The sequence below is a fragment of the Caloenas nicobarica genome, chromosome 5 (assembly GCF_036013445.1).
Source record: "Caloenas nicobarica isolate bCalNic1 chromosome 5, bCalNic1.hap1, whole genome shotgun sequence".
Lineage (NCBI taxonomy): Eukaryota > Metazoa > Chordata > Aves > Columbiformes > Columbidae > Caloenas > Caloenas nicobarica.
In genome coordinates this window covers 62317111-62338934 of record NC_088249.1, presented here as the reverse complement: position 1 = coordinate 62338934, position 21824 = coordinate 62317111, and the positions used below count along the sequence as shown (strand labels likewise).

At 37.5% G+C, this 21824-nt stretch overlaps 1 protein-coding gene across 3 annotated transcripts in view; it reads left to right on the top strand.

Moving 5' to 3' along the window:
- The window catches only part of METTL15 (methyltransferase 15, mitochondrial 12S rRNA N4-cytidine), an 86177-nt gene that overhangs the window by 25318 nt on the left and 39035 nt on the right, over positions 1 to 21824 (top strand). For all 3 annotated transcript variants that reach the window (XM_065635966.1, XM_065635965.1, XM_065635967.1), the window contains exon 3: positions 8135 to 8271. In XM_065635966.1, the coding sequence (XP_065492038.1) occupies positions 8135 to 8271 (137 nt within the window). The remainder of the gene's footprint in view (positions 1 to 8134; positions 8272 to 21824) is intronic.

Genomic DNA, 21824 nt, shown 5'->3' with positions numbered 1-21824 from the left:
TTACCTTTATGATTCTCTCTCTCGCATCCCACAGGGGGCAGGGAGAGTGAACGAGTGGCTGCGTGGTCCTAGTTGCTGACTGAGGTTAAACCACTACAGTGGTTTATATAGAATTAACTGCTTGCCATGTTAAGGCACTAGAGCAAACTAAGTTTCTGAGCTCCACGGTAGATGGTTGTCCAGCTTCTGCTACCTGAATTAATTTTCATTCTACAGCATAGAATGCATATAGGTACACAGTTTAATGTTTGAGAAATAAAAGGTTAACTTCGGTTTTTGGAGAAGATTATAAATTCATTTGGACAAAATAGCTTAGTATAATTCTTTATTGGCTTAGAAAGCTAGTTTTAACATTGCTATGTATTGCATAAAATTGTTGAATGGCATTTTTTTACTATTCGTTGGTATGCATGTACCTGTTTTAAAGAAATGTCATCTCTAAAGGCCCTCTAAACTTTATAGATATATATATCTCCTGTACATTAAAAAGAGTATTGGCAAAGAATATTTTTCTGTTCCTAAAATTGTGTAGTATATTGCAACATGTCGCAACATGGGAAGTTTCTTTCAATTAGGATAGCTTTTTTTTTGGTATTTTCTGAAGACATTATTGCTTCTGTATCCACTTGGACAGCTATCTTAAAATTAAGACACTTGAATATGCCCATAAGTTCCCGGTTTTCTAAGGTACGTGGTAATCACATATTGTAAAGCATATTGATGAAGTGAAAATCAAGTGGAATTGAAGAAAAACCTCAACAGTACACAAGCACTGATACTTTTGTATTGTATCCCAAAGGATGTCAGAGTAGCTGTGAAAAAGGTCTGAATGAAATGTTTGTAGCTTAATTCTGGTAAGCATGGTTGATTTTGAAGCAGCAGAGCCTTTTTTCCCATCTTCCATTATATTGACTGGCTGTATTTTGGGATGAAAAATGCTCATACACTGCAGTTGGAATTGGTCTTTTGAAATTCAGAAAACGATTGGAATAGGATGAGCCATATTCACTTGCTTTCATCAATTACTATTACTAGCCAGGAAGAAGACTGCAAATCCAGAATAGTTCTAAGGTTAATATTTTAAAGCTGTTTCATTAAATGCTGTAATTTTTCAAATGACAGTTCTTCCTGCTGTTCGAAGTTTGTTTGTGTATTTACGCATGTACTAGCTGTATTCTTATCGATAGTCTCTGAGGGTCTGAACTGGTATGTTCACACCTAGAGGTTCCTGTTCACTCTCCACGCATACCAACCTTAACATTTTACAGAATCACAGAGTCGTTAGGGTTGGAAGGGACCTCTGGAGATCATCCAATCCAACCCACCTGCTGAAGCAGGTTCTCCAGTGCAGGAGGCTCCACAACCTCTCTGGGCAGCGTGTTCCAGGGCTCTGGCACCCTCAAAGTAAAGTTTCTCCTCATATTCAGATGGAACCTCCTGGGCTTCAGTCTGTGCCCATTGCCCCTCATCCTGTTGTTGGGCACCACTGAAGAGAGTCTGGTCCCATCCTCTTGACATCCACCCTGGAGATATTTATGAACATCGATGAGATCCCCTCTCAGCTTCTCTTCTCCAGGCTGAACAGACCCTGCTCTCTCAGTCTCTCCTCACAAGAAAGGTGCTCCAGACCCCTCATCATCTTCATAGCCCTCTGCTGGACTCCCTCCAGTAATTCCTTGTCCTTCTTAAACTGAGGAGCCCAAAACTGGACGCAGAACTCCGGATGCAGCCTCAGCAGGGCAGAGTAGAGGGGGATGAAGCTTCATCTCATTATAACTCTGTGTAGATGGTGGATGTGGAGTGAGCTGTGGGTTTGGGAATGTTGGTGCCTTAAAGCAGCGTTTGCCACCAACTCCTTACAGAGGCCCATTGAGGATCTTGGGCATTGTTGGTCCAGCCTGTTGGCTGGAGTAGGATTTGAAGTCTCTTTGGTGGATTACCGTCCTCTTCCGTAAGATGAGTAAGTTCTCTTTCATGTTGTGGTTTAACAGAATCCCAACTGTTAGAAGCTTGGAAGTAAATATGTTAAAGTTTGGATATATTTTTCTTCCCTCTTAGCATCACTTTTTAGATTTGTACTTCCGATTAATTTTCTGTCTGTCTGTGTTTATTGAAACTGTACATTCAATGAGGTTGGTACTAACAAAGGCCAGCACTGAGAATGAATTTTCAATTTGAGCTGGTGGATTTTTGAGCTTTGCAGAAGGGAAGGAAAAGACTAAGGAACTGAGAAGAGACTTTGCCTTTTCCCACTGTGGACCTTAACATATGTGCCCAAACAATAGTCTATATGCTTTATTCAAGAAGCATTTACTCCAGTAAGTATTTCTGAAAGGTCTATGACAATTCATACCTTTACTGTTCTCAGTTGTGAAAAATGCAGTAATAAAAGCATAGAGCAGATCAGCTATTCCTTGAAAAAAATCACTGCTAGATAAAGATTCCTATAGAATTCCTTGTCACCACTCCTCGCCTTAACTTAGTTATTCTCCTTACGTGTATATGAAATAGTTCAGTGTATTAAAATGGTAAGCTGTGGCAAATTCAAGATGTTTGAACAAGAGGACGGATATATTTATACTTCAATAGAGTGAGAGTTGGTATTTGAAAAATAAAGCAGCGGAAAACAAGTTGTGTTGTGACAATGAACAATTCCTGTTGTGAATAACAAGGAAACTCAGACAACAAGTTTAGAGAACATGACTCATCATAGAAACACCAGGAGAACGGAGAGGCAAAAACCGTCTTGCAATGTGTTGATTATTTTGTTTATGATATTACTTTTCTGTCTCTGGGATTTTTTTTTTTTTCCCCACAAAGTGATTGAATAGATACAACTAAAATAAGAGTAAGTACTTAGATACCTCCCAACAGTGCCTGGTAATACAGTAATAAATATTTATTGTTAGCCTTAACGAGTGTCTCAGTTCAAAATACAAGCACACAAAATACAATACAAGTAGTTTGACCTTCTTTGCATTTACAAGAAAACATGAGCACTCAGTTTCAAAGATGGAAATTGTATTATTTTGACAAATGTTGGCTTATCATCCCACTAAGAAAGATGGGTGAAAGCAAAGAGAAGCGCTGTGACCCAGTTGTGGTTGGCTTGGAATACACTAGTGGATGGTGGCTTTAGTATCTGACAAATATGTCATTGGTCTCATCACATAACCATTTGTTTTTGTGAACTTATTTTTGTTAGAATATCCAGCATAAAATAGGTGAAGAAAAATCATTGTTATTTTGATGTTTGTCTCGATTGCATGCAAGAATCTTTTTATTTTTCTTCTTTCTTCAAGCAGGAGATACCAGGCATTTTCTTTTGTTTTCATGAGCTGAAAACTTACGTAGCATGGCTTGGATGCTGGGTAGTTGTTCTTCCCTTTTTCTTTGCGAAGTTTGTTTCAAATACATCAGTATTCTGGTATTCTTTCTTTCAAGCCTGTAAATAATAGAGTGCCATTTACTTTAAAAAACAATAAGCAAACACTAAAAAGGTACTAATTTCATAATTATTGTTTCCAACTCCTGATTTTTATTCTGGAAGATGGAGCCTGGAAGGTGCAGGGCTGTTGAGACTGGGGCTGTGTTCCCAGCTGTGGCAGCAGGGACGGTGGATATGTTTCCTTTCTCTACCTTCCACAAGAAAGTTCCATGATTCTAGGTTTTGGTTTGCGAATCCCACTTTTAGGTGGAAAGACTTCCAGCAGGCATGTATCATTGGTAAAATATTATATTAATATATAATATTGATATGGTACTGGCAAAGGGTCTATGAGCCGGCAGTGTGCCCAGGTGGCCAAAAAGGCCAACAGCATCCTGGCTTGTATCAGGAACAGTGTGGCCAGCAGGACTAGAGAAGTGATTGTGCCCCTGTACTCGGCACTGGTGAGGCCCCACCTCGAATCCTGTGTTCAGTTCTGGGCCCCTCATTGAGGTACTAGAGAGAGTGCAGAGGAGGTGACAAAGCTGGTGAGGGGTCTGGAGCACAAGTGTGATGAGGAGCGGCTGAGGGAGCTGGGGCTGTTCAGCCTGGAGAACAGGAGCTGAGGGGAGAGCTGATCGCTGTCTGCAACTGCCTGAAAGGAGGTTGGAGCATGGAGGGGGTTGGTCTCTTCTCCCAAGTAGCAAGTGATAGGATGAGAAGAAAAGGCCTCAAGTTGCGCCAGGGAAGGTTTAGATTGGATATTAGGAAGAATTTTTTCACGGAAAGGGTTGTTGGGCATTGGAACAGGCTGCCCAGGGCAGTGGTGGAGTCGCCATCCCTGCGGGGGTTTAAAAGGCATTTAGACGAGGTTCTTAGGGACAGGGTTTAGTGCCAGAGTGAGGTTATGGTTGGACTTGATGATCCTGAGGGTCTCTTCAAACCAAAATTATTCTATGATTTTTTCCGAGTCAATACTACTTCTGCTCATATTTTAAGCTTTGCATTCATATTGATTTCTGAAAACAGCACTGCTCTTGGCTTTTTTACACATCAGGAAGTATGTCCTTCCTATTAGCAAAGAGAGGTGACATTTTTCGCTTAGAACTACATCCAAACCATCTGTGATATGCGTATTGCAAATGGCAAAGTTAGTTCTGTATTGTAGAGGTCCTGCATTGCAATATATGTAACATCAGTCTGTATTTCCATGACTGAGCTGCCGTTCTGTTTGACTGACACCATGGCAGTTGTCTTTATCTTCTGAGTGATTTGCTCCTGCTGTGTTTGATGGGCCTTATGGGCATTTAATTTGTGAGGAGGATTCTCCAACAAATGTATTCCTAAGAGTACTGCAAAATGTGCTGCTCAGTACATTATCCTGCTATACTTGACCGACTGCCACTTAAAGCAAAATTTCTTCAGACAAGAAGGGAAAAATGCCAACAACATAATACAAGAGCATCAGAGGGGGAATAATTGTGCAGTGGTTTCTTCAGAGGAATTGTGAAGCAGGGGGCTGGAGAAAGGAACTGTATTTTCCTAGGAAGGTTGATTTGAGATTGATTATTTTTTTTTCTATTTTATTTTTTTATCAGTAAATTTGGCATTAAGATGGTTCAGGTGATAACACTTCCTGAAGCCAGAGAAGATGGTAATTATCAATGGAGGGTACATTATTTTTTTTCATACAAAAAAGCAGCTAAACAGGGCTAGGAGTGAAAGAAAAAATAATTATCTGATACAAGGACTTTTATTTCTGTTTTTGTAATAAGAGGCTCTCCATTTTTAGAGGAAATTCATGTTATCTGTTGGAAAGAGCAGTGGAGAATGCCTTATCTGTACTAGTTAATTGTAGCATAATAATGATCTTTTGGTACCTTGTAAGTGTGAACAAGGTGAAGCCCAGTTGGTCATGGGGTCAGTGGTGGAAATGAGAGATCGCTCGTGAAGAACTGATACCTGGGATAGAAGACTGCTTGCCATAGGACTTAATGTACTTTATTCCGACTCAGTATGTCTTGGATATTTTGTACAATTTACCAAAGTCCTCTTCGAGACTATGTCCATGAAGTGCTTGAAAGAATTAAGGTTAGAAGCGGAAAACAAAGTTGTACATCTGAAGGAGCAAATCACTTTCGGAACGTGACAAAGTTCTTGCCTTAAAGAAAGCGGACACTAGAAGTTACTGGAACTAGTGAGAACTTGTATTAACATGCTTTTAAAATAAGTCTCGTGTAGCTTCAATTTCTGTATGTCATGTCTGAGTTTCCATTTTGTATCAGTTCTGCAATCTCACTTTGTTACACAGCAAAGGAAAAATATTTGCAAAGGCTATCAGGTATTGTGGAGTAAACTTTACTAGATGCAGAATATAATCATAAGCGGAATTACAGATGACTTCAGTCGTAGTAAAATGAAGTGTTTAACAGGTATTTATTAGAAGATAGCTTGTCAGTGAAAAGTCTTGTATACAAAAATGAGGACGATGAGCTCTTTGTATCTATGTAACTATCTTAGAGCTAGTTGTAAAATGAAGGCTATAAAGTTTTTTGTTTGTTACTATATGTCATGAAAGAGTGAAATGGTTTCTAAAACGTACGGTCACAAACCAATTATAAAACTCCTGAGGGGAACTCTGATAGGGCTATCATAACTTACCAATGGAATGGTGAGTCACTGGAGGAGGAATTCATGTAATAATCTTTTCTGGTATTTGTAGGACCAGGAGGATAAAATGTCATTTAATTTTATTTGATTAAAAACTACTAGGCAAGAGAGAAAGAGGAAGGAAAATGAAGCATCTTTGTGTTATTTCAGGCATGAAAGATGAATGGATTATATAAAAAGCATATTATGAAGTAGTGTAGTGATTAATTTCAAATCTGATCAATGCTCCAAAATAGTTGTTTCAAATAAAATAGTTGTATTTGATAATTTAAGATGACTTTTTTAAGTTCTACACGCAAAATGCTGCTTTTGAGTGGAGCTGCTAGATTGAATTGCATCCATATGAGCTCCTGCTTGCTGGTTTAGGCATGTGTAGTGATGTAGTTCAAAGATTCTGTGGAAGGTCTTTATTTACCTTAAAAAGTTATGCGTAAATGTCCTTAATGTAGCCTTCAGTAGGTTTGCTAGGATGCCAAAAATGCTTTAGCCTGTTGCATTAATGTTGGTGATACAGTATTTTATCCAGCACTGTGTATTCAGTCCTGCAGTCACTTCTGCTTGAATCAAAGCTGTATCCTATTTTTGGTAGTGCTCCCAACGTAAAGATCATGGCACAGTTCCCTGCTGTTGTTTGGTTGGTTTGTGTTTGTTTGTGTGGTGGTGCTTTTGTTTTTCAGAAAGAGAAAAATAATTTGATGAGCATGTGTTTATTTGCAGGGAATGTTTGCATGAATTCTTAACTAATACAAAGAAATGAAATCATGACAACCAAAAAGATCATGTAGGATCATAGTTTTCACTAGCTTTTAGCCACAGTAGAACTGGATTATTAGTTTCATAAATATTCAGTTTTATTATTAGGGGATTTCCATTTAAAAAGCCTTTATGTTTTCTAAAAACTGTATCTAGAAAAAATGTTTGGGTCTTTCTTCAATCTGTTCTTCATTGCTTTTGAATTTCCGTTTTCATCCTAAGGGACTTTGTGGTTGATTCTTAGTTCTCTCAATGGATAAGTTACAAAATTTCCCCTAAAAGGTGCTTGGCTTTGGAGTGTATAATTTCTGTAAATAAGTTCAGTTCACATAAATTTTTATTGAAGTGATTATGCTGATAAGTGTCTTCAAAAACTGCTTCATATCCAAAAAGTGTTTGAGAAGTGAGGGGGGAAAAAAAAAGGAAATACATGTGTATCAAAAGATGTAACTTAAGCCCTTAGAGTATATCACATCAGCAACTGAAATGGGATTGCTATTAAGGTGGCTGTTCCTGTGCTACTCTGCATCTAATTAACACATGGAATGATGATAGAGAAGATACAGCAGGATTTGGCTTCAATGTGTCGTAGTAACCTAAATACATAGCTTTGTCCTTGCACAGCAAACCCAAAATCTATGGTAATGTCTCTTGAAAACTTAAATTTTCTGTGCTTCTTAGGTTAGCCCTAGTCAGGATATATATATGTGCCGGTGCTGCTGTCACACTTTGATCTGTGGTATAAGACTATGATAGTGTTATTTTTTTAAAATTGGTGCACAAATCCATCAGCCTTCCTTTTAGATGCATTCTTACATAGTAGATGGTGCCAATTGCTTCCTGTGCCCCCCTGTCCTGTATATCTTTGTGTGCCTCAAGTTGAGCAAGTCCCACACAAAGCAGCCAAACAAGAGGCTTTCCCCTAAACTCAGAATGTAAAGAAAGGGGAAGAGTATGAATGTGATTCTGTGATGAAACTGCAGTTGGTTGTACCAAATGATTCTCCTTTTGTTCTGGAAGGACTGGTGGTGGGAGGTGACAACACATCAAAAGATTACTCTGACATGATTGCAGTTCTCCTCAAAATAGGCAAATATTCCCAAAGAGGTGTTGTGACTGTATTGAATGGTATATTTTCCTCCAGCTGGGGGTTGGACTAGATAACATTTGAAGGTCCCTCCCAACCCAAACTATTCTATGATTAGCAAAAGAAGCTTTAAATCAACAATCGGTTTATCACTTGTCTATTCTAAGGTAATGGTGTTGGCTTTTTTTACTCAACAGTGTTTCCTGGATATGACATTTGGAGCCGGAGGCCACACGACAGCTCTGCTGGAGAAAACCAGAGACATCACAGTATATGCACTGGACAGGGACCCCACAGCTTATAAAATAGCCCAGCAGCTTTCAGAATCGTACCCGTAAGTTGTCATCTTCTGTCTTAGATATGGTTGAGATAAGGTCAATACTGTGGTGTTATATACACAATATATTACATATTTATAGTTTTAATATATAGTTTTTAATGGCTTATTGTAGAATAGCGTTACATTCAGTAGGTAGCCCGTTAAACAGGAGATCAAATTCAATTTATTTTTGAGTATTTGCATGCAAGTTCTTCTGAGGTTTTTGGAGTCAAGGGCATATTCTGTACTCTGTTAATTTTGAGTGTGCATCGAGTAGCCAGTTTTATATTTAAAAATTGACTTTAAAAAGATTAATGTGCTCAGCTTGCCTTGAAATGATTCTGATGGCAGAGTTGTACAAAAACATATACTTTGTGGTAAATAGTTCACAAAAAGGATGGAATAATATCCTTTTAAATTAAATAATGAGATAATTTAAATATGGCTTATGAATAATTTAAAAAACCCCAACAACCAAAAAAGCAACAAAAACTAATTGTAATTCAGCATTAGGTTTGCTAAATATTTGACACAGGCTTCAGAAACAATTTAATAAGCTACTGTTTCTGTGTAAAGCTCATGCTTCAGTTTTCTTTTTAAATAGAGTACTGAATTTGCCTAACGAACGATTGCTAAATCCAAATTTTTAGGCTCTTTGTTACACAAAGTTGTTCTTCCTTTGTTCAAGAAAGAGTCCAGTTAGAGTACGGGTACGTTCAGGCAAAAGTGTGCAATATGCAGAGTTGAATATGAGCTTTTCAGAAAGTGCTGTGGTTTAAATTTAACCAATAATTAAAAATATGTAGATACAAAATTAAATAAGATGAAATAATTAATAATTGGGAAATTTAGGGAAAGTAGGAAGGAGGGGTCACTTACTGTCAGGTTGAAAACGTTAGGGTATTTATTTCCAAAGACATTTTATAGGAGGAAAAGCAGATCTTTCCAATTACAAGAAAAGTGGAGGAGATGGATAAAGAAAAACTGGGTTGTTCAGTCATGTTTCCCCACCTAAAAATGAGTTCTAAGACAGCAGTACTGTTCAAGTGCTGCAGAAGGTATTCCTCATCTTACCTAAAAGAAAAGGTTAAACTGCGCATTCCTTTATTCAAGTGCTGTTGTCAGAGGCCCAGCGGGGAGAAATGCAGGTGTGTGACCAGAAAGCATAGCTGAGCTTCTAGTCACCCTGCTCTGTAAGACCACTTCGATATATTTCTCTAAATTTGTAGTTCTTTGTGGGCTGAAATGACATGCAGTGTATACTTGTAAATTTGTGGAATTCTGCTCTCAACTGTTATTTCTCCAGGGAATGCTCTTTTTGACAGAATTGTGTGGAGAATATTGGCAAGGAAATTCCAGCTAGTTTCAAACCAAGCGTGCAAACATGTTCCACCAGATATCATGGGACTTGTAGAGTCTTCTGTTCTTTGTGTCATAGAAAAAAAAATATATATGAAGTCCAAATTAAAGCTAATCTTATATGCAATAAAAATTTTCAGAAACATTCACACAACTTAAGATAACAAACGGTTCTCTGACTCAATATATGTTTATCTGTGAAGTATCCTATGCAAACTTGGGTGTGAAGGAAGTTTATTTTCCAGATAGATGAAGAGATTTCACAAGTGCTGGATGTCGTTCTGCCAAAGATTGACATTGTTGATTCTCTGCTTGCTTATGTCTGTGAAAAGATGAGCTTTAATCAATGTAGTATTACAGCTGATGTCACGTACTGTGGCTTTAAAAACAAAGGTCTATTAGTTCCCATTTTTGTTCATAAAATCATATAAACTTGGACTCCAGACATAGTGTTGTCCACCTTTATAGAGGCAAGTTATGATTAGGATGAAGTGGATTCTTAAATAACATGCTGTTAAATTGTTAGAGAAAACTCTTAATCGCTGAAAGATGACTGCATGCCACTTGAATATATCATGTAAGATACACAGCAGTATTCATATTTCTTTTGATGTTTTCCCTCATCTCCCCTCTTTCCTATTGGAAAGGACATGTGAGTCCTTTTTCAGAATGTGAATATATATATTTTTTCTAATAGTTTATGTTTATAATTAAGGTAAAAGAATGTTCCTATATAGTGTATGTGCTCATTATTAATCTGTTTGCCCTGTGAAGTCAGTTGCATAAAGCATTGTTAAATTAAAAGGGGGAAGGAGGAGGTGTATCATTTATAAAACACAAGTAAAGCTAGGGTTTACTTATAAATCAGTTGTAAGCACAAATGATTTACTTATGAGATATGGAGCTTTCATCAATGGATTTTTTTCATTCAGTATTCATTAAAAGATGTTTGATCTAATGTTACGGGGTTTTATCGTCAATTTTATGTGCTGCGTTAGAAATAAATCTTTTCTTGTAATTTTATCAGTTTGATGGCAACACAGATTTGAATTAAAAGCTCAGGGCATTCATCCAGTTGACATCTTTATCTGGTCAGGTCTACTGTCAGATAAAACAGTTCCCTCATCTGATTCACCAGGAAGCCATAGAAATAGTTGTGCCGTCTTAAAAATGGCAATGGCAGCGTGTGGTTGCAGGCTGAGAAACGTGGGGCTGTCCTTCCTGTAAGAAGCACAGACATAGATGGATCTGATTGAAGAACTGCAGCACATAAGTATAAATTTCTTCCTTGTTTCCCTGTTGTAGGGTTTATTTCAGCTCTTCTGTTTAACATTGCTGTTTCGGGGGAGGTTATTTGCCTTGCCGAAGTGCTTCACTTCCTCTGGAGGTGACAGCACAAGGCGGTGAAAAGGCTGTTTTGCTACTGTAACTGGTAAAATCTGATTTCTGCTATGTCTGAAATTGTCAATGCAATGGGCAAAGTGAAAGTCATACGTCAACTGAATTTTCTGTTGCCATTTTGTTTCTACTTAAACCAGAATATTTTACCTGTTTAATTGGGGATGTTACCAAATTCCAGCGTATCAACTACATAACAGATCTTGAGTCTTGCAGTAGTATTTGCAGTAGTCTACCCTACTATGAAAAACTTCAATTAGAAATATTCAGTATTAATTACTATTGCTTATTCTGGTTAGGTGACACTAATAATATTAGTAATATCATATATTTCCAACTGTTACTCAGTATAGGGCTTCATTTTTTGAACATACTATATTTATTTTGTCACTGAGTTACAAAATTATTAAAGCTCAAGTTGCAGAAATATGCCCGAAGATGTGGTTGGAAGAGGAGATAAGTACGGCTAAATTAGAAGAATTTTCTATATTCAGAACTAATAAATGAAGTCTTCCTTCTACTTAGGCGAAAGACAGCTGGAGTGATAACTCACTGAATGAGATCACTGAGGAAAAATATATTTGATGTTTGTATTATAATGTGCCTCTTTGCTTCTTGGTAGTAATTTTTGGCAGAACTAAAATCTGAAGAGGGTAGACTTCCAACTGCAGTTCTTGCATTCATTTAGCCTCTCTGTTATTATTTTTATTTTTTTAAACTATGTAGTGCTGCTTTAATAAGGAGAAAATGGGTCAGGGCCTGTTAGATATTCAGTGTGTGGGTGGGAATCCTTTGACGTGCTTTCTGGGGAAGCCTCTAACTTGGGAATTGCTGCCGAGAATCCAGGAGAACAAGATAAAATTCAGTCAGTAGCAATAAATAACGAGTAAACCCTTTCCCGCCCACCGAAAGGGAGAGGTTAGAGAGGTGGCTGAAATCTGGTAATTAACCACTGTGATTGCAAGCTTTTAAGTATGAGAAACCTACGCAAAGCCTACGCAGAGGAGCCAGTATGTTCTTTGTAATTCTCTGAGCAGAATAAGAAATTGTGCCCCAAAAGTAAGGATAAATAGTATAAAATTCCTCATAAGTTTTTAACAACCATTTTGTTGTAGTTCTTTAGTAACTTTTAGGTGCGATGGCTCTTTTGGTTTTGCTTTCAGGGTTACATTAAGTTTACAGAAGTGGGATAGAACCATCAGCTGTGTGTTCTATGTTCTGGGAAAAATATCATTTGTTTGGTTCAGTTCTAGGGAAAACAGAACTTTTTTCAGTTGCAAAAACTTTTTTTTTAAGTGCTTGTGAATTATAGCTGAGTGTATTATATATTGATGCTTCATTTATATAGGCTAGTATTTAACTTTTGACTGTAGTGCACAAGAAATACAATTAACAGCGTGCAATCAAGGCATATTCATTATAATGATGCCTTGACTATACATAAGTTAATTAGTTACCTGTAGTGTTCTTTCTTTCTAAGGAATTATCCATGTATGTCAATGTCTGGTTGATTCTCAAATGCAGGCAACACAGACAAATGAGTTGCCTTAAATATGAGATGGAAAAATGCAATTGAGAGCACTAAAAATACCTTTAAATGTCATTATATTAAAATAGTCATTTATTTTCTTCCTGAAAAGATGTATTTTGGTAACAAACCCAAATAATTTTCCTTATAAAAACATAAGGAATAAAAATTCTTTCCCTTGTTGCTGAAGTTCCAGCTGCTCAGGTTTCAGAATGATTAGAAAGCTTTGCTTTCACACACACAGTCTGATCCTTCAACACATCAAGTTTCTGATTCCAGTTTGGGCCCAATTCAAAGTTACTCTGACATACAAAACACGTGCAACGGTTTGCTTTCAACTATTTTTTTTTCCTTAATTTTTTACTTTTTACATTCTTTTGTAACTTGGCCCTTTAGGTGCTTTCTTAAAACCTTTCTCAGCTTCAGAGGGAAAGGCTGTGGATGATGTTGTCTGCCTGGACTTGAGTAAAGCCTTTGATACTGTTTCCCACAACATTCTCCTGGAGAAATTGGCTGCTTGTTGCTCGGACGGGCGGACTCTTTTGTTGGGTAAAAACCTGCCTGGGTGGCCGTGCCCAAAGAGTTGTGGCAAATGGGATTAAACCCATTTGGCCTCCGGTCACAAGTGGTGTTCCCCAGGGCTCAGTGTTAGGGCCAGTTCTGTTTAATCTCTTTATCAATGATCCGGATGAGGGGATTGAGTGCAGATCTGCTCCAGCAGGGACCTGCAGGGGCACAGCTGGCCTCACCATGGCCTGCACTGGCACCCGAGTCACAGAATCATTTCGGTTGGAAGAGACCCTCAGGATCATCGAGTCCAACCATAACCGAACTCTAGCACTAAACCATGTCCCTAAGAGCCTCGTCTAAACACCTTTTAAACCTCCCCAGGGATGGTGACTCCACCACCTCCCTGGGCAGCCTGTTCCAATGCCTGACAACCCTTTCCGTGAAGAATTTTTTCCTAATATCCAGTCTAAACCTCCCATGGCACAACTTGAAGCCGTTTCCTCATAAAGGAGCATCTCCTGGCCTCCTTCACTGACCTTGGTGCCTGGAGTTGTTTCTCTGACATTCTCACTCCTCTCTCCAGCTGCTGTTGCGCAGCAGTTTTTACCTCTTCTTAAATATGTTGTCCCAGAGGCGCTCCCACCGTTGCTGAGGGGTTCAGCCTTGGCCAGGGCCAGGTCCAGGTCCATCTTTGAGCCAACTGGCTCTGTCAGACACAGGGGAAGCTCCTGGCATCTTCTCACAGAAGCCACCCCTGTAGCCCCCTCGCTACCAAAACCTGGCCACACAAACCCAACACAGCTCAGCATCAAGTTCTTACGTAACTGACGGTGTAACTAGGTGAACTAAATGTTACTGGATTGTTTTCCTAATTTACTTAACATTCCTGTGGTAATGACTTGAATTGTTATTGCAGTTGTATGCTCATGGTTACCAATAATACATCTCTGCCAAGGAATTGTGAAAGACAAGTTTATTGTTTTCATTAGGGATTACAAATCAGAGAGCTGAAATGGAGTGACTAACGTGCTAAGACCCGTTCATTAATATTTTGTTGGCTATTTCCTGGCTAAATCAAGAGATAATGGGAATAAATGGTGATGCCTCTTCATCAAGACCATATTTTTAATTAGTCTCTTAGCAGAATAATTTATTTGCTCTGAATATAAATAGTTTGTAAAAATTTGAACAATTTATATTTGTATTTGTATACTAGAAATAATTTCTGTTCAAGTACATACACACTGAGCAACTGCAGGTGCCTGCATGCCCCACACCACTATTGCCAGAGTTACCATCAACTGTTAATCACAGCAAAAAGATGGGAAAACCAAATTACAATGTAAAAATCCATAGTTGAAACCAAGCACTTTACAATATAAACATATGGTGTAATATATTTGCTGTTGAAAAAAATGGGTGATTTTGTGGAGAGCAAGTGCAATATGGAGTATGTATGGACTTTTATCACACTGTGCAGCACAGACAGTGGAGCAAAGAGGCAGGTTTGGTTAATCCTCAGCCACACTCATCCATTTACACATTGTTGACTGGCTCTGAAAGAAGCTCATTCAAAAACCTCCTATAACTAAGATAGAAACAAGAATGATTTTTATATTTAATGAGGTCTTTTTACAGTTAACCACAGGGATCAGTAACGAGTAATGGTTTAAAACAGGAAGATGCAGTGTAATTCCTGGTGTCCTGTGAGCATCAGAAGTGTTGTTGATGCTTTCTGTGGACAGGGAAAGTTACTGTCCCTGAGAGTGTGCATAATATGTTTCTGCTTAAAGAATAAAGGTACAGATTAAAGTTAGTCGCCGAGCAGTGCAATATTTCCTGTGTAGTGCAGTCAGTACTTTTATCTTTCTCTTTTGTGTTTTATTGATGTTTTTCTATATATGATATTTGAAAAACAGAAGTATTAATGAGATTGTGACCCATGGAAAATAACACAGGGCACAATCTAGAGAATACCTTATGTCTATTTAATCTGTATGTCTGTTCATATAAGCAGAATGTATTTGTTTGGCCTAAACAGAGCACGTTTCTTGTGGAAATAGTCATAGATATATGAACACCTCCTAAGCAACTTCAAATGTAATTTAAGACCAGGTAGGCAAACACAGAACCTCCTTAGAAAAGGAGATGGAAGAGAAATGATGCACAAACGCAAGTGTTTGTTTAAAATAATATGTAGCTCAGTATTAGAAGTAAGTTTGGGAAAATGTAGTAGGAGAAAGCCATGAAGACGGTAGCATTAAAAGATTACACATCTGAGTATACTGGTTGAGCAGACAACCAGTCTTCAGGTGTCCACTTGAAGACTGAATGAGAAGATTGAATGAGTTGGATCTAACAGCTTGTTCGAATGTCTTAACATCTTCCCCCTGCAATTTCAGTAATGTCTGTGTGCTGCTCAGTTGAAAGTGTATTTATCCATAGTCTTTAAAATATAAAGGTCCTGTTTTACTTTTTTATGGAAGAAGGGGAAGCCTAAGGAAAGCAAGTTTGTGAGTTATCTGAAGTAGGGGGAAATTATTTCTAGAAGCAGCAAGTTGTCCAGCAGGCTGGACTAAGCATGTGTCTGATGCAGTGATGTCTTCCTGGGGCTCTTTGGTCACATTCAGCTTTCAGCATGTTTATTCTTTTCCTCAGAGGTAGATGTGAAAAAGCTCCTACATGGCACCTTACAAGAGTGGGCACGTGTGTGGAAGTGTGAGTTCCCACCACATCCATATATATGGGAAAGGCTGAATGGGGTCCTCAAGTGAGGATTTTTCTCAGTATTGCCCATGCAATGAGTCTTAAGACTGGTGTTTAGTTCTAGTGGTGGAAGGTGTTAACTATTATATGTATGGGGAGCCAGAAAACGGTTCTTACCTACCTTACATAGTCTGTGAGGGCAGGAAAGATTGCACTTTATAGTGACTGAAGCAGGTTAATATGTGTGTTTGGAAGGCTGGAGAAGAGCTAATTATGCTCAAGGTATAGGATGTTAAAAATTGATTAATGTAATATCAACATCTCATCTCTCTACATCACAGAATTCTTTTAGCACTGTATCATACCAGAATTTTAATACTGAATGACAAGGAAAAGCTCTCTGTCTGCTGAATTTAAACACTACAAATTTACTAAAATCACTTCAGAGCTCTAGCTTTTTTCTGCTTTAGTTGCAACCAAATACTGTCCTGACCTGACTCTTACTTGTGAGATCTGTCTGGCTCGTGCGTTGAGGTGAGGATGGCTACAGGCCATTTCCAACATCAGTAGCTGAGTTTAAATTTCATATACTGGTTACATAAAAGAGAAGTCATTATTTGCACTGTTTACATCTTAAAGGACTAAGGTGTCTTTTGAGAACGTAGCTATCCCCAAACACTGCCTCTATGAATACAATGATACTAGTTTCAAGGCACGTGGTTATGTTGACATTCCCACTGAAGCTTTTATTTAGCAATAGAAACATTTGGAAAATGATTAAATACTAATCAGTCTAAGACTCATTCTATTTGCAAGATTTTGTTCATCTTTTGAATGCTATATTTATTTTGGCAAAATTATCTGATAGTTGAATTAGTTATTAAAATTATTTTCAGTGTCATGTCGTAAATTTGGGGGTGTCTTTATTTTCATGCATAACATCTCATGTGCCAGTGCTAGATTTAATGTAACTTCCAGTCAAATGAGTCAGGACAGACCTTTGTATGTTACTGACTTGGGAAAACAAATTGCTGCCGTTTTGATATGAGTAGTCTTGAAAGAAACTGCCTTGTCGCGTTATTTTAGTAGGAAAATCTTAGATATTGGGCAATTTGAAGCTCTGAAGGAAGGTTTGCAAGCGTTAGGTTTAAAACAATGAACTGTTTTATTTCTTTTTTTTTTTTTCTGTTACAGTTATTGAGTCATTTTCTATTTCAATATTGAGTGAAAATTAGAGGTTTGTGAATAATTTATGTTTATCAGTTTGGATGGTAGTTTTGGTTTAGGCAATTTCTCCCACAATATCAAAATCATTCCCTTTGGAAGAGATCTTAGGATGTCATCTAGTCCAGCCTCATGGTTCAGACAGGTTCAATAGGAACCGTCTTAGACTGTAGAGTGTAACCTGATGTGAGTGGGTAGCCTTGAATTTTTCGAAGGCACAATGGGGCTCTAAAATACATTCACTTTCTGATCTTCTTGTGCTATAGCGCTGTGGCATTAAATGGTAAACTTGTGTAGCACCATTCTCTAGCAGGCAGCAGTGAGTATCCCAAGGTGGCCCCTGGAGTCATATCCCATGCGGTAGTATTTTAGATTGGTTTATATCGATTGCAGACTTTAAATTAAAATTGAGAGAGATGCATCATATTGCCATGTCCTTCAAAGTTCCTGCTGAGTGGATCCACATCCAAAGCTCACAGAAAGCGGTTCTGCTTCTGTGAGTTATTCCTGCTTCCCTCTATTCTTTTTCATACTCTATTCTAGATATGGGGAGGTCAGGGCAGCCAATGTGAACATCTACACTTGCTTCTGAATCGTCTTGGACATCTTTAAACAACAGAAGTTCAGGCCAAGCAGCTTAATGACTTTCCAGCCTGAGAAACTACAGCCTTTAGACCAGAGTCATCAAGAAACGTTCTTTCGAATGTCAGTTTTCTTCCATCACAGTTTTTCGTCAGTGTTTCTAGGAATTATATAAAATGCTAACTGTTCTTAAAGAATGAGAAGACTTCCATTTCTTAAGTTAATAAAGAGGGATAAGGTTCTGAAATAATTTCAAATAAACAGACAAAAAAGCCCTCTAGGTGTTTGGTAAGGATATTGAGCTGAATGTGGGTGACTTGAATTTCTTTTCAATATGAATGTCCAGATCAGTAAGTTATTTTTAAGGGCATCATATATACCTGCTAGCTCAGCTTCATGTGGAATGGAGTGCCAAATGTGATTGAACCAGCAGGAGCTTCAGACGTGCCCATTACACGCCATCTGTATCAATGTGCTATGAAAGTGCTCAGAACATCTTTGAAGTTTAATATTATGGCTCATACACGTGAATTGTTTCTGAGGACAGTTTTGCGAAGCTTAATTTGGGTTGTAGGGTTTTTTTCCTAAAAGGAACAAATTTCTTTATTTTTTAAAGTCAATAATTGTGATGCTGAAATAATCCTTGAACTTACATGTTCCATAAAGGAGACATCGACTTTTCCTTTCGGCTAGTTTTCCATCTTCTTGGTTTTGATGAGGAAGTTTCTTATAGGTATTTAGATGATTAGGAACTTTTGTTACTTTTGTAACCATTTCATTACTAAAATACATGTAAAACATTTTCCGTTTGAACTTAAATTTTAATTAAAAGCATTTTTAAATGTATGTGTCAAAAAATCTTTACAAATATATTTTATAAATATTTTAAATATCTCTAACTGAACAGTTGAGTTCTGGGTATATTTTCATTACAGTAACAAACCAGTTTGGTGTTTATAAAATAATTACTATTTCCTAAAGGAAACTGATGGACTACTACTTTCAATACTTTTTCTTTTTTATTTTTTCATAACAGCAAACCTCAAGATTCTGTTTGTTTGCTTGTTTGTTGTTTCTCACCCTCCGCCCCCTGCCAAAAAAAAAAAAAAGGAGGGAAGAGAACATTAGTTCTAATCTAAAGTTTTTTGTACCTGGTAGCTAGTTTTCTACAGATCTTTTTGTCCTGTTGAGAAGATGTTATCTTCATATTTCTTAGCAACAGTTATATTTTAGCTTGCTGTTTGTCAAGAGCTGTATATTTAGCTTATTTTGATCACATTTACAATAGGAGGCATTGAGTCACTCTGCACAAAACAAGAGGACATAACCTGTGTTGAAATACTCTTTGTATCAGACAATAAAGGCAAAAGTATATTTTATCAGTATATAGATGGTAATTTTTGAGAGTAGAAGATTCTAGCATTTTCATATGAAGGTGGAGATGATATAAATGTGTGGAGAAAAAGGTACTTGTCACTTATTAAGAGAAGGTCAAGACTTGTTGGTATTTAAGCTAAACATTTTACTAAGTAACTAAAACAAATCTAATAGCCTCTGATTCAGAATTTTATTTCTTCAAATTTCATACAAAGGAAAATGGGTAAGTAAATAAAAATATTTGTCAACACATTTTTGTATCAGTATTTAGCTTCCAACTTAACTAAGTATGAAATATGGAAATGTATGGAGAAGTTATTTGACGTTCAGATTATTTTTCTGATTGAGTCGTACTTCAAATACTGTTGTTCTTCTCTTAGATACATTAGGATTACGCATATAAGTGACATAGACCATAAAATGAATTACTTTGAGTTTGACTGTGTAATTCTATTTTTTCTTGTGATAATAAACATCATTTGCATTTTAATTTGATTTTGGCCTTTGTGACTCAGATGTGCAAAGTGTTGTGCAGAATATTCAAAGGACTGAAAGTAAAATCAGACAGTTAATTGCTGGCTTTGCATTTGGGTGCCTGAAAAATACAGCAACTTAGGTTGATCAAGCAGCAAAGATTTGGATAGAGAGAATTTGTGTAAAACCTCAGTGGAGGAAACATGAACTTGGAATGGAAGTTTCCTATGGCCTTGTCACTACTTAATGGTGCGAGTGTTTGAGACCAGTATTGACTAGTAAGTTGTCTTGACTCTTGACACACGTCCATTTATAAGAAATAATACAGATGTCATGTCTCAACAGCAGAAACAATCTGTAATATTGTCTACTATAGAGTCTTACACTGATCATAAGAAGTCAGAGGCTGCTGAGACTTGGATTCTTAAATATGAGTTGGGAGAAGAGAACAAAATTCTTTCTCATCGTGATGTCCAGATTGGCCATTCATCCTCAAGGGGATCTCTGCCACCTGCCAGGCTGGGAAGGGAAAGAGGAGGGTAAAAAACACTCCCTTCCCCTCAGCCATTGGGCGTTATCTCTGGGAAAACAGCATTATTATTATTATTATTATTATTATTATTATTATTATTATTATTATTATTATTATTATTATTCTTCTTCCAGTGATTACATGGGGACCTGAAAACCTGCATCTTTGCCCCTTGAAAGAAACTAGGAACCAATTTCTGTGAAACTAGGAGAGCAGCTGTCGAAAAGCTGACTGTCCTGTTACCAGGGAAGGCTTAATCCACTTTTGCACTGTCTCTTCCCCACCTTTCTGAAGACGTGCGCTACATGTTACTGTGTTTTCCATCATGTTAAGGTCGTTGTTCATCCTTTCTCATCTCATTCATGACTACGAGCTGTTCCTAATGAACAGGGGGATTTGCTGCAAGAAGACAAGGCAAAAATCTCTTTTCAGTTGACTGAGCATCAGAATGAGGTTTGATTCCTTGCAGTACAGTCTTGATAAAGGTGGAACGATGTGACCGTCCAAGAGCATACGTACCGGAATTCAACCCTTCCCACAGTCTGCCTGTGGCAAAAGAAGTGGATGTTGGCACTCGGTGAGCCCAATATTAAGATCCGACCTTCTTAGCAGTACTTAAACCAAGAACTAATAATACGTGAAATTATGCTAGTCCCTTTCTGTTTTCTTTAAAAAAAAATTAAAAAATAAAAAATTTCTGTGTCACAACAGAATCGAATGTGCAGTTAGTTGCTTTTCCAGCCAGCAGGACCACAACTGTGTGCCCGTTTTGAATAATCAGTGCGGTCACTTCGTGAAACTTTATGCTGCAGTTTTACTTAAAGAGAATTTGGGGACTGTCGTAGATACTGGCTCCAAGAGCAAAAAGGGCAACTTATTAGTTCAAGCTACCAAAAATTTGTGTCTATAACATGAGATTTTCTTCTTATGCAGAGAATTATTGTTTCCAAGGTGAATCTATTATATGTGTCAAAACCCGCAGTTAAGGGAAGACTAAGTAGAAGGTGGTATTATTTACCATGGTAAAGACAGGAACCCCACAAACAGGATTATTTTGATAGTATGCTTAAGGTAGGATTTTTGTCTTGTAGTTTGACTTGTGTAGTATAAATGATCTCATTTATGCATGTTTGGAAAGCATGCTGTGCCATGGAAAAAAATTAGATTTCTGAAAAGAAAACATGATTAAAATATTTTTCTGTTTTGCCTTCAAAAACCTTTTCATTGGCATTCAAATAGATTAAAATAGTATTAACTAAAGTGGCTGGTAACAATGAGAAATTACTTGACCAATCATGAAACCGTTAACCAGTCTTTGAGCTTTTTTAAAATATTTGCTGTATAGTACAAACTAGATGAGACCTCTCACATCATTCTTGCGATCGGGAATTGCCATGTTGCTGTTCCCAGTTGTTTAGAATACTACAGATTTGTGGGCAATTTAGCAGAATAAGCAGCAGATATGGAAGACACTGGTATTCTTCGTCTTATCTGTTGCTTTGTTTTGCATGGTCCCATGCCTGATGGACAGGCCGTCAAAGCTATGTCCGAAAAAACCTTGAATTCTCTTTCTTTGGTTATTTTGTGGATAACAAATGGACTAATAAAGAAGCTGCTGTGGGCTTTTGATATTAGTTTTATGTCCTTTTTCATAGCTGTTGCTTGAGACACTACTGTATTATAAATTCAGATATATTGCGGCAAGAATTATGAATAAAACAAAATTCTACTTAATTTTTAAAACTTTTAAAAATTCTGTACTACTTCTGTGCAATGATTTCATGGCTCAAAGACCTTTATCCTACTAAGGCTAGAAATGAGAACTGAATCTCATTGTATAATCAGGGGAATTTCTTATTTTCAAAGGGATGTGTTCCC